This window comes from Oncorhynchus clarkii, chromosome 28, assembly GCF_045791955.1.
Source record: "Oncorhynchus clarkii lewisi isolate Uvic-CL-2024 chromosome 28, UVic_Ocla_1.0, whole genome shotgun sequence".
NCBI lineage: Eukaryota > Metazoa > Chordata > Actinopteri > Salmoniformes > Salmonidae > Oncorhynchus > Oncorhynchus clarkii.
In genome coordinates this window covers 15253913-15267114 of record NC_092174.1, presented here as the reverse complement: position 1 = coordinate 15267114, position 13202 = coordinate 15253913, and the positions used below count along the sequence as shown (strand labels likewise).

Here is a 13202-nt window from a genome sequence, read left to right as displayed (position 1 = left end):
GGAAAACTGTATGGAGGAGAAAAATATATAATATATACAGATGCAGGATCTTAATTTGACCCAGTTTACTACAGCAATAAAATTATCCTGCAGCAACAGGAAATGTGAATACTTTTTTTGTAGACGCTGATAAATTGTTCGTTAGGGCAAATCAAGTCTGAAATGTCAATGTGCAAATTGCAAACACTAAATAAGCTTCATATTAGCATTTCCTTCTGTGCAGGAAAAATCTCAGCAACAAAATAGTGATCAGATTAAGATCCTACATCTGTAGGACTATCAATATCACCAGGCACATGACTTATGAAACCAGGCTCATTCTATTCTATTCTATTCTATTCTATTATATCCTATTAGCGAAGGTAACAAAGAAATAAACATTTAAGAAGCATACTACATGCAGGAAGGTAATGTGAAGTAATTATGTGTCAGAGTTGACCTGATATCATTACTCATGATGTTAGTAATGGGAAAAGCATCTGAGCAAAAAGAACAGCCAATGAGGTCCATTTGTCATGTGTGTATTCTGTACATTACTTAAAGGGATACTTAAAGGGCAACTCGTGGATACCATTTTTATGTCACTGTGTCCAGTATGAAATAATTCAGAGGCAGTTTATTGAGCCAATGCTAACTAGTGTTAGTGCAATGACTGGGGGTCTATGGGTATCTGCTAGCTTGCTAGCAGATACCCAAAAACTAGCAGATACCCATAGACTTCCAGTGAATTTGTGAATTTTGATTAGGATCACCATTAGCTAACTCCGTAACGTTAGCTAATCTTCCTGGGGTCCAACACCAATTAATAAGACATTACAAACAATTACAAATTCAGACTTCACAAACATTGAACAAGTAGACAATACAGACACTGAAGTCATTGTGCGAGCGCTAGTTAGCAACTTCCTTCAAACCGCACGCAGAGACATAAACATGGTGTCCACGAGTTAATCTGACTCTGGGGAAGAAGATAAAGGGCCTCATTACCAAAATCCTGGAGTATCCCTTTAAGGCTGAATAGTGTGCATGCACTTAGCATAGGTTAAGTGGGAGCATGGCATTTACATACGCTTACATAGACTCACAGTGCTTAGCAGCCAACACAACAGACATGTTGACAACATATGTGGGGCTATAAAAATCTAGGTTTGGTTGAGATGGTGCGACTGAAGACGTTCACGTACAACACGTTACTACAGAACTTGCATAAACCCTGCGTTTATGGGGAATCCGATCAAGACCGTAGTCCAAAGGGTTACTCCAGGACCAGGACCTATGTTCATGAGTGATGATCTAGAATCAGGTCCCCCGTGGCCATATAATCTTATTTGTTATGATCGAAAAGACGAAACTGATCCTAGATGATCAATTTTACACTGAGTCGCTTTATGAATAGGACTGAGGAGGATTCCCTCAAATTCTAAAGCTGTTTTACTTTAAACGTGTGCCTAGTACTACCTCCGTTAATACCACTAAAGCTTGATGGTCACTGGGCAGGGTTTTTATCTTACGGGTGGGTGAAGAGCTTAGTCTTACAACCAAACGTCTGTTGGGGATTGACCCAACCGCAGGAGTCTATAAACAAATGACTATGGTGAACAACATAAAGATGACTGACTGGGCTGCACATCTATGAGTGGAGTTCGTAGTGTGACCATCAAGCATCCTGATGTTTCAAATGATGTTAATGTATTTTATGCCTGTCATAGGCAGGATCCATTGATCCAGGTTTATTAGACAAAAGCAATATTGCAACAACAACAAAAATGTGCAACATGTGTAATGCAAACGGAAGATATAGGAGAAGCCTTCTAAAGATCCATTTATTTCTTTTTTTGTAGGACCGGTGTGGATTTTTTATATTTTGTCTAACCTTCTTTATTGCGATAAATGGTGACGGTAATGTGATGTCGTCGCATAACTTCTAACGTTTGATTTTAAATGCCTTACTGCTTGCAAAATAAAAATGTTCAACAATACAAATGATGTTTCTTTGCAGGACGAGGATTGTCCTGACTTTCAAGAATTGCTTCGGCTTGCTTTTCTGGTTGGCTGGCAAGTTTCACCATCCAATTATTTCAGATCCACAGGTAGTTTCACCATGGCGTTGCATTCTAGCCTACATGCTGGCTTTCGCGGGGTATACCTGAGACGTGAAACAGATAGGTGGGAGGGCATAGAGGCTTTCGCGGGGTATACCTGAGACGTGAAACAGATAGGTGGGAGGGCATAGAGGCTGTCGCCAATTTATTAATGCGCAACTTGTCTAAATGGGTAATGGAAACACTTCAGCCACTACTTTTTTATTCCACACTGTAGGTTTTTGAGAAAAAAACATATATTTTTTTATAGGTATGACATTACGTCCAGCTGTTTTTATCGACGCAAAATAGTTACATGGAAACTTTGTCGCATCTATTTTCTATGCAAACTTTTTAAAATGCTGACAAAAAAATCACTGGACAAGTTAATGGAAACATATGTAGCTAATGTCATTGAATGAAGTCAAAGGCACATTTCCACACTGTGTGGACAATCTATCTACAGTATGTTGATCCAACCCACCGGAGTATCTTGTTGACATAAGCTGTTGACTCTAGCCACAACCCCGTAGATATCCCTCAGTGTAATTCCACAGATTATGAAGCCTTAGTACAGGTTCATAGCAGGCTTCTAAAGCTTTATAACATGCTTATGAATTTCAACGCATGCATAAAGCAACTTACTGTTCACAGAAGACGACAGGGACATATTGTGCTTGTATCCATGTTGTACAGTAAATGTATGTTAGTTGGGATCCGGATTCAGATTTACAGTGTTGCTTTTGAAGTAGTGAAAATGTTAAAAACAGATTGATATCTAGGTATGTAGTCAGGTTTACATTCCTGCTCCTCTCAACACATCCAGAACAGTGCTGTAAGTATAAATAAAATGCAGGATTTTTCCTGCATAGGAAACTGAGGCACCACCGAAGACCTTTTGTGAGCCAGGAAAAACTCTGGAATGTTAATGTAGTATTTCTTCATTAAATCAGAGACCACTGCTGACACAGTGATGTATAGTGAGTAATATAGCAAGTTAAGCAAGTAGATCTGGAACTATTGTCCTACATCAATCAGTAAGTTGCATTACTAAGATGACTAAGCTTGACAGAGACTAGAAGCTCAAAGTTGTCTTTGTTGCTAGGATCGTGAATGTACATGTGCAGTAGTATCAAATGTCAATACCAAAAATGGAAATATAGATGAGTAATGTTGATAATATTCAAAACTCGAGCCAGCTCTCTGTGGATGGGTCTGACCGGGAGCCTAACTGCTATGCTGCTGTGTTGCCTGCCTGCTCTGGGCCCTGTGCTGTGCAAACCTGGGTTCAAATATTATTTTAATCATTTGAAATACCTTATACCTGTGCTTGATTGAGCTTGCCTGGCTTAATGGACCAATAAAATACTCCCAAAACTGTAAACCGCGCCCATCTGGCACTCCAAGCAGGCTAGAGCAAACGCTCAAAGATTTCAAATAGTATTTGAACCCAGGTCTGAGCTGCTGCGTGTGCTTGGTTAGTAAACACAAAGGACAGAGTATTAATGTCGGGGTCGACTTCCCAGAGCCCCTCAGAGATCCAGGACCACCAAAGAGCTCAGTAATTTGCACTAAATTGAAAATGCCTGAGGCTAAGACAAACGTACACAAACACATACAGACAGATGACAAACACACACACACAGTCACTCACATACAGAACGGTGACACACACACACACACACACACACACACACACACACACACACACACACACACACACACACAGAGACAAAGACACCACAGTGCCTATACAACAAAGTAAAGTCCATGACAAGAATACAGAACTGACATGTCAGATGTATCATCTTCGATTAGAACCAATAAGCAAAATGTATGCATCCAAGGCACGTTGAAGACTGTTTACATGAAGCCTTGTCATTTCTTCAACCATCTCTAAATCAATGAAAACTGTCACAAAATCAAAAGGTACCCAGCCATCAATAAAAGCTTGGAAATGTCATTCCCTCTTTCTGCAATTCCACAAAATAAGACCAATCAACCCCATCTGCCATAGCAACCAACATTTGATGTTATTACAGTAAAAGATCAAAATCATAACATGAAATTATATTCTGGACCACTCTAAACAGGTTTCTAAATGACTTTGCATCAACTTGGCTAAATGGCAAGTGATCATGAGCTGTTCATGAATAACATTGGAGATGATGGAGTCGGACAGAATGTCTGGCCAAACAGCCAATCTACTCTAAAGAAAGGGGATACCTAGTAAGTTGTACAACTGAATGCCTTCAACTGAAATGTGTCTTCTGCATTTAACCCAACCCCTCTGAATCAGAGAAGTGCAGGGGGCTGTCTTAATCGACAGCGCCCGGGGAACAGTGGGTTAACTGCCTTGCTCAGAGGCAGAACGACAGATTTTTACCTTGTCAGCTCGGGAGAAATGGGCCAGAATCAACCCATGCTTTTGATTGAAACAAGGGGTGAACAGAACCTCTGCCTAGACAGAGCAGCAGTCACAACAGTGATGCCCTGCAAGAAATATAGAAAGAACCTGGAGGTTGAATGTTTGAAGGGGTACCAGACTATAAAAAGTTTGGGAACAAATGTTGTAGATAACAGTGAAGTCGGTATAGAAGTGGCTCTATCACTGGGTAATTGCGCATACAGAGACCTCGTACAGCAGCACACAGGCCATCTCTGTCTGTTTGCACTGGAAATACCTCGCTCCCTTCTCACAATCACATGTGTTTGCGCTAGGGCTTCTCTCTCTACCTCTACCACACACATTTCTATCTCTTTCATTGCCCCTCTCTGTCTCTCTCCCTCTCTCCAGCACACTCTCTTTTCCTTTCTCATTCTCTCTCTGATTCTCTCTCGCTTTTCTCTCTCTCTCTCTCTCTCTCTCTCTCTGGTTATAGCACACTCTTAGTCGTTCTCTCGCTCTCTCCTCTCTCTCTCCTCTCTCTCATTATATATGAACCCCCCACCCGCCATCTCATTACACTGAACGCTAAAATGGAAAATCTAGGATAGTGTTTATACTGCATAGACATGCTCAAACAGTACAATGTAATCTTTTAGATGATATCTATAGGACACATGCCCCTACTCCATCTCTCTCTCTCTCTTTCACCCTCTTTCGCTCTCTATTTTCCCTGCAGAGACTTCAGAGATCTTATATAAAAAAGACAGAGCAGTGAATCAAAAGGCATAGAAATAGTACAACCCCCAAACCCCACTCTACCCCTCCCTCCCTTCAAAATCCCTACCCCCATTCGCTTATGCTCGCTCTCTCTTCCTCTCTCCCTCACACACACATACACAGCAGCACACACACAAACTCACCCACAAGCGGACTCACAGTCAAACACACACGCACACACACTCCAACACACACACACACGCACACACAGCACAGCACAGTATCATTATGCGGAAAAGGACCTGTTCAGACAACCTGAATGTGAAAGTCGTTTTAAACTGTGGGTTTGAAAGCAGACAGTAAATTACAATGATTTTATTATAGTGAAAGTACATGTGTATAAACAAGACAAGAGTTGAGTTACAGTGCGTAACAGAGGCACAATTACTCCACATAACCAGAGCTAGAGGATTGCATTCAACATACGTCATGTTTGTGATGATTATTCCATTCTATCCTAAATTCTGTGAGTGACGCAATGACAGAAACATTTACTATTTTGTGTCATTAAATTAGATAAAAACTCAGTTGAGCGCTTTGGAAGAAACTTCACTGACATTGATAGCGCTGCGTTCATCACCAGCTAGCTATACACACTGCCAACCATGCACAATTAAGCTATGGGTAAAATAAGCAATAAATATTTATACGACATGAAATAACTGACATTTTATGCATGAATGTTTGTTCCTGTTGTCATTGCTTTCAAATGGATGGACATAAAGTACTTTTCTTTCAGGGCAGTGCGTAACTCCACTTTCTGAAGAGCGTTTTTATGCATATCCATAACACATTGTACGACATTAAACAAATAGGCTATATTCCTATAGCCTCGTCCAGATGCGACTCACCTTATTGCAGTACGGAGAATCAGGATACTGCAAGGGTCCCAATCGGGAAGAATCTGTTGCTGATAAAGACTGTGGTGGCGGTGGATATACTCTCACGTCCATTTCAGTAAAACATCAATCTCCACACAAGCTTCTCCACTCCGGCGTCTACTTTTGAGTCCTCAAAAGTTGAAGGTACTATAAAGACCGATGGTCGAACTGGGCAAAAAGTCTAGGGTTGGATGGTAAAAATGGAAAACTGTGATGCTCTCGCATGCGTTCGCGGTTTTACTGAAGAAAGAAAAAAACGTACATTATCAACGTACGTCGCACTATCAACGACGGACTTGGTAAACGAAGGTAAAACGGTGTAACTTTGAAAACTGTAGGCTATCACTTGATTGTTGAAGAAGTTATTGCGCGTCTTTCTCTTTCTGACAGATGCATTTGCAGCGACAGTAGTTGTTTCTATCCAGCGGCTACAGTCGTCTGCAAGCGAATGGGGCACGGTGGGATTGCCTGTTTGCTCGCAATTCATACAAAGGACTTTACAGACAGGGCAGGGGCAAGAGCGCAGCTACAGTATGGCGACATGCTCTACCTAGTAGGCGCACTGGTGAATGCAGCGCCTGCGTCACTTGCATTCGCTTGCATGTCACATATTTTGTAGGCTATATGAATCATTTTACGTTGCCTATACATTATGGTTGAATCCCTTTATAATGCCAAAATTAGGACTACAGCTTTGTGGGCTCTTTGTGTTAGTTTGGTACACTAGCCTAGGCTACGTACAGGGCCATCATGCACCCATTATTTTAGAGGGGTGAAACAGCTTTTTCCTGCAATATACTCACATAAAAAATACTACAGTTTACTACTAGTAAACTGTAGTATTAGACCACTGCGCCATCCTATCTAGACCACTGCGCCACCCGGGAGGCCCCCCACTTTAGATTTTTTTGGGATGGATTGGACTGATAGCTACCTTTACTGCTAGCTTTGTCTATGCTGTTTTGATTTGAATGTGCTGTCCTTGGGGAGTTCATGCCGGAATTCTCTCAGAGGTTAGCCATGGAAAAAGACAGGAACCTTCCCGCTAGCCTCTCTCAACAAGTGCCGTGTATAAAGTCAGAAAATCTGCTGTCTCAGCCACTGCCTGTCACCAAGGGAGTACCCCAAGGCGTGATCCTAGGCTCCACGCTCTTCTCAATTTACATCAACAACATAGCTCAGGCAGGAGGAAGTTCTCTCATCCATTTATGTTAAAGACTACAACAAAGCTTTTTAGTGTCCAACAAGCTTTCTCTACCCTTAACCATGTTCTGAACACCTCCAAAACAAAGGTCATGTGGTTTGGTAAGAAGAATGCCCCTCTTCCCACAGGTGTTATTACTACCTCTGAGGGTTTAGAGCTTGAGGTAGTCACCCCATACACATACTTGGGAGTATGACTAGACGGTGCACTGTCCTTCTCTCAGCACATATCAAAGCTGCAGGATAAAGTTAAATCTAGACTTGGTTCCCTCTATCGCAGTTGCTCCTATTTCACCCCAGCTGCAAAACTAACCCGGTTTCAGATGACCATCTTACCCATGCTAGATTACGGACACACAATTTATAGATCATCAGGTAAGGGTGTTCTCGAGCGACTAGATGTTCTTTACCATTCGGCCATCAGATTTGCCACCAATGCTCCTTGTAGGACACATCACTGCACTCTATACTCCTCTGTAAACTGGTAATCTCTGTATAGCCGTCGCAAGACCCACTGGTTGATGCTTATTTATAAAACCCTCTTAGGCCTCACTCCCCCCTATCTGAGATATCTACTGCAGCCTACAACACCCGTTCTGCCAGTCACATTCTGTTAAAGTCCCCAAAGCACACACATCCCTGGGTCGCTCCTCTTTTCAGTTTGCTGCAGTTAGCAACTGGAACGAGCTGGAACAAACACTCAAACACTCAAACTGGACAGTTTTATCTCAATCTCTTCATTCAAAGACTCAATCATGGACACTCTTACTGATAGTTGTGGATGCTTTGTGTGATGTTTTGATGTCTCTACCTTCTTGCCCTTTGTGCTGTTGTCTGTGCCCAATAATGTTTGTACTATGTTTTGTGCTGCTACCAAGTTGTTGTTATGTTGTGTTGCTACCATGCTGTGTGGGTCATGTGTTGCTGCCGTGCTATGTTGTTGCCTTAGGTCTCTCTTTATGTAGTGTTGTGGTGTCTCTCCTATTGTGATGTGTGTTTTGTTCTATATTTATATTGTATTTATTTTTAATCCCAGGCCCTCGTCCCAGCAGGAGGCCTTTTGCCTTTTGGTAGGCCGTCATTATAAATAAGAATTTGTTCTTATTTAACATTTAGGAATTTGTCAAGAATAACAAAACGTTTCAAATGTATTTCCATTGATGTCCTAGTACAACCGTCAAACATGTTACACATTCACAGCTAACCCACATAAAAAAATACTACAGTATATTATGGTCTAAATACTAGTATTACTATATTTATGTCCAATATTATTCATTGTGGTGTTTTTGCAGACTTTACTATAGTATTCACTGTAGTGTTTTTGCGGGCATGACTGCAGTATACTATGTCGATAGTATTCGCTACAGTGCTTTGCAGACATGACTGGTATACAGTAGAAAAGGGGTGCAATAGCGTGCAGCATGGTAGGCCGAAGCTATATCAGGCTAATTTATCAATGGCTACATAGTATTGTTTGTCACCATTTTTGTCATCTTGTCATATTTATTTTCTCTCATCAAGCTACACACAATACTCAAAGTTGAGCTCAGGTACATCCTGTTTCCATTGATCATCCTTGTGATGTTTCTTCAACTTGATTGGAGTCCACCTGTGGTACATTTAATTGATTGGACATGATTTGGAAAGGCACACACCAGTGTATTTTTTAGTAAATCTAACCTTTATTTAACTAGGCAAGTCAGTTAAGAAAAAAATCTTATTTACAATGATGGCCTACCCCGGCCAACCCTGGACGACGCTGAGCCAATTGTACTCTGCCCCATGGGATTCCCAATCATGGCCGGATGTGATACAGCATGTATTCGAACCAGGGACTGTAGTGATGCCTCTTGCACTGAAATGCAGTGCCTTAGACCGCTGTGCCACTCGGGAGCAGCAGTGTAAGGTCCCACAGTTGACAGTGCATGTCAGAGCAAAAACCAAGCCATGAGGTCAAAGGAATTGCCTGTAACACTCCGAGACAGGATTGTTTACTAAAGGGTACTAAAAAATTACTACAGCATTGAAGGTCCCCAAGAACACAGGACCCTCCATCATTCTTAAATGGAAGAAGTTTGGAACAACCAAGAATCTTCCTAGAGCTGGTCGCCCGGCCAAACTGAGCAATCAGGGGAGAAGGGCCTTGGTCAGGGAGGTGACCAAGAAACCGATGGTCACTCTGACAGAGCTCCAGAGATCATCTGTGGCGATGGGAGAACCTTCCAGAATAACAACCATCACTGCAGCACTCCACCAATCAGGCCTTTATGGTGGAGTGGCCAGAAGGAAGCCACTCCTCAGTAAAAGGCACATGACAGCCCCCTTGGAGTTTGCCAAAAGGCTCCTAAAGGACTCTCAGACCATGAGCAACAAGATTCTGTGGTTTGATGAAACCAAGATTGAACTCTTTGGCCTGAATGCCAAGCGTCATGTCTGGAGGAATCCTGGCACCATCTCTATGGTGAAGCATAGTGGTGGCAGCATCCTGTTGTGGGAAAGTTTTTCAGCTGCAGGTACTGGGATACTAGTCAGAATGGAGGGAAAGATGAATGTAGCAAAGTACGGAGAGATCCTTTATGAGAATCTGCTCCAGAGCACTCAGGATCTCAGACTGGGGTGAAGGTTCACCTTCCAACAGGACAACGTCCCTAAGCACACAGCCAAGACAAAGCAGCAGTGGCTTCGGGAGAAGTCTCTGATTGTTCTTAAGTGGCCCAGCCAGAGCCCGGACTTGAACCCGATCGAACATCTCTGGAGAAACGTGAAAATAGCTGTGCGGTGACGCTCCCCATCCAACCTGACAGAGCTTGAATGGGAGAATGGGAGAAACTCTTCAAATACAGGTGTGCCAAGCTTGTAGCTTCATACCCAAGAAGACTCGAGGCTGTAACGCTCCCCATCCAACCTGACAGAGCTTGAATGGGAGAATGGGAGAAACTCTTCAAATACAGGTGTGCTAAGCTTGTAGCTTCATACCCAAGAAGACTCGAGGCTGTAATCGCTGCCACAGGTGCTTCAACAAAGTACTGAGTAAAGGGTCTGAATACTTATTTAACTGTGATATTTAAGTTTACATTTTGTATAAATTTGCAAAAATGCATAAAAACCTGTTTTTGCTTTGTCATTGTAGGGTATTGTGGGTAGATTGATTAGAAGAAAAAACTAAATGTGGAAAAAGTGAAGGAGTCTGAATACTTATTCATCCCTTTACATTTGTGTGTATAAGGTAGTCGTTGTGAATTTGTTAGATTACTTTTTAGATATTACTGCACTGTCGGAACTAGAAGCACAAGCATTTCGCTACACTCACATTAATATCTGCTAACCATGTGTATGTGACCAATACAATTTGATTTGATTTGAATACTTTCTGAATGCACTGTAATTCTCTAAGCTTCGATAAACGTTACTTGTTCTTTATGTCTGCCTCTATACTGTTTCCCTTTAGTTGGCCTAGAACCTGTCTAATGTTTAGATGTTAGAATTGTAATAAAATTATGTTAGTCTGCTGGACTGCTCAGAACTGTTGACTCAAATCAGCCTGTCACGAACCTGTCTTATGTTCTGGTTGAGGAGTTGTCGCTCATTAAACAGTAACTGGTGTAGTCTGGTAGTTGTGCCATTTTAGCTAACCCTAGTCGGCATTTGTTACTTCAGTCATGTCGGCATAAACACTACAGTGAATAGTACAGTAAAGTCCAAAAACACTACAGTGAATACTATAGTCAAGGCCCATTACTTTTTTCAGTCTTTAATAATGATTTGCCACTGCCTTTGAGGAAAGCCAGAGTGCCTATGTATGCGGATGACTCAACGCTATACATGTCAGCTGAAATGTCAGACTGAAATGACTGCAACACTTAACAAAAAGTTGCAGTTCGTTTCAGAGTGGGCGGCAAGGAATAAGTTTGTCCTAAATATTTCTAAAACTAAAAGCATTGTATTTGTGACAAATCATTCACTAAACCCTAAACCTCAACTAAATCTTGTAATAAACAATGTGGCAGTTGAGCAAGTTGAGGTGACTAAACTGCTTGCCGTTACCATGGATTGTAAACTGTCATGGTCAAAACATATTGATACAACAGTAGCTAAGATGGGGAGAAGTATGTCCATGATAAAGTACTGCTCTACCTTCTTTACAGCACGGTCAACAATGCAGGTCCTACAGGCCCTAGTTTTGTCGCACCTGAACTGGTGTTCAGTTATGTGGTCAGGTGCCACAAAAAAGGACTTAGGAAAATTGCAATTGGCTCAGAACAGGGCAGCACGGCTGGCCCTTGGATGTTACACAGAGAGCTAATATTAATGATATGCACGTCAATCTCGCCTGGCTCAAATTGGAGGAGAGATTGACCTCATCACTGCTTGTATTTATGAGAGGTATTGACATGTTGAATGCACCGAGCTGTCTGTTTGAACTAAGGCACACAGCTCGGACACCAATGCATACCCCACAAGACATGCCACCAGAGGTCTCTTCACAGTCCCCACGTCCAGAACAGACTATGGGAGGCGCACAGTACTACATAGAGCCATGACTACATGGAACTCTATTCCCCATCAAGTACCTGATGCAAGAAGTAACATTAAACAATAAAAAAAAACACCTTATGGAACAGTGGGGACTGTGAAACAACACAAACATAGGCACAGACACATGCATTCACACACACATGAACATACGCACTATACACACACGTACATGTGAATTTTGTACTGTATATATGTGGAAGTGGTGAGGGCCTGAGGGCACACAGTCTGTGAAGGTATTGTAATATTGAATGTATTGTTATGTTTTTAAAGTTGTATTAACTGCCTTCATTTTGCTGGACCCCAGGAAGAGTAGCTGCTGCCTTGGCAGCAGCTAATGGGGCTCCATATTAAATACAAATACAATAGTGTACTACATTCATGTCCGCAAGAACACTACAGTAAATACTACAGTATACTACAGTCATGTCAGCAAAAACACTACAGTGAATACTATAGTATATAAATATAGTAATACTGCAGTATTTAGACCATATTATCTACATGTGGGTAGAGCCATAATTATTATGCCTAAATGTATGTAAAAAACTAAAGATAGATATATTCTTTATATATGCCAACTTAGTCATGTGTGCATACATTTTAAGAATCTCAAACTAACATGCCTAGGATCTTACATCCAAAGTACATTATAATGCATATGCATATCATATAATCAATACAGGCACATATCATGGCATCATCCTTTATACTCATGATATTATATCATAAGGTGCCAGATTGCATTTAAACCAGGTATTTGTCTGCATATCTAAGCATACCTCTTGAGCTGTCTATATTCTCCTGACTGGTGGTTCAATTTGCTCAAGTCTGGGTAAAATATTGAAAGGAATGTGTCTTATTCAGTACATTTAGTGATTGCTTGCTTTTCTAAAGTCTAGTAACCTTGCCAGCAGGCATGCCAGCTAAGATAGTTCGACAAGCTACTCTAACTTGATGAATAGCCTGAAATGGCTTGGTATGACGTTGGGAGATTGGGATCCTATATAGCTGGCTAGCTTACGCCAACTTCATCAAATTGCTATACGTGGCTAGTATTACAGAGAAACAACAAAACATCAAGAAGGAATGAACAGGCTACATAGCTTAAACAAATACCTTTACAAACATGTCTCCTGCGAGTCCTGCCCATCACAGGCAGCTAAAATCAAATAAATGCTGTGTGTGTCACTCTACACTCTCTCTCCTCCACTGACGATACTGTCTGCACACACTAGAGCACATGAGTCGCAGGGCCGAGTGTCTGCAGGTTTTTGCTCCTTCCTTGAACTTGATTTATGAGTTAAGGTCTCTAATTAGTACGGAACCCCCCTC

At 41.6% G+C, this 13202-nt stretch overlaps 1 protein-coding gene across 1 annotated transcript in view; it reads right to left on the bottom strand.

Moving 5' to 3' along the window:
• Window positions 1-6602, bottom strand: part of LOC139387140 (thymocyte selection-associated high mobility group box protein TOX-like) — a 57493-nt gene extending 50891 nt beyond the window's left edge. Inside the window, exon 1 of the mRNA XM_071133164.1 lies at window positions 6099-6602. Within this exon, the coding sequence (XP_070989265.1) occupies window positions 6099-6200 (102 nt within the window). The 5' untranslated portion in view covers window positions 6201-6602. The remainder of the gene's footprint in view (window positions 1-6098) is intronic.
• Window positions 6603-13202: the final 6600 nt, after the last annotated feature.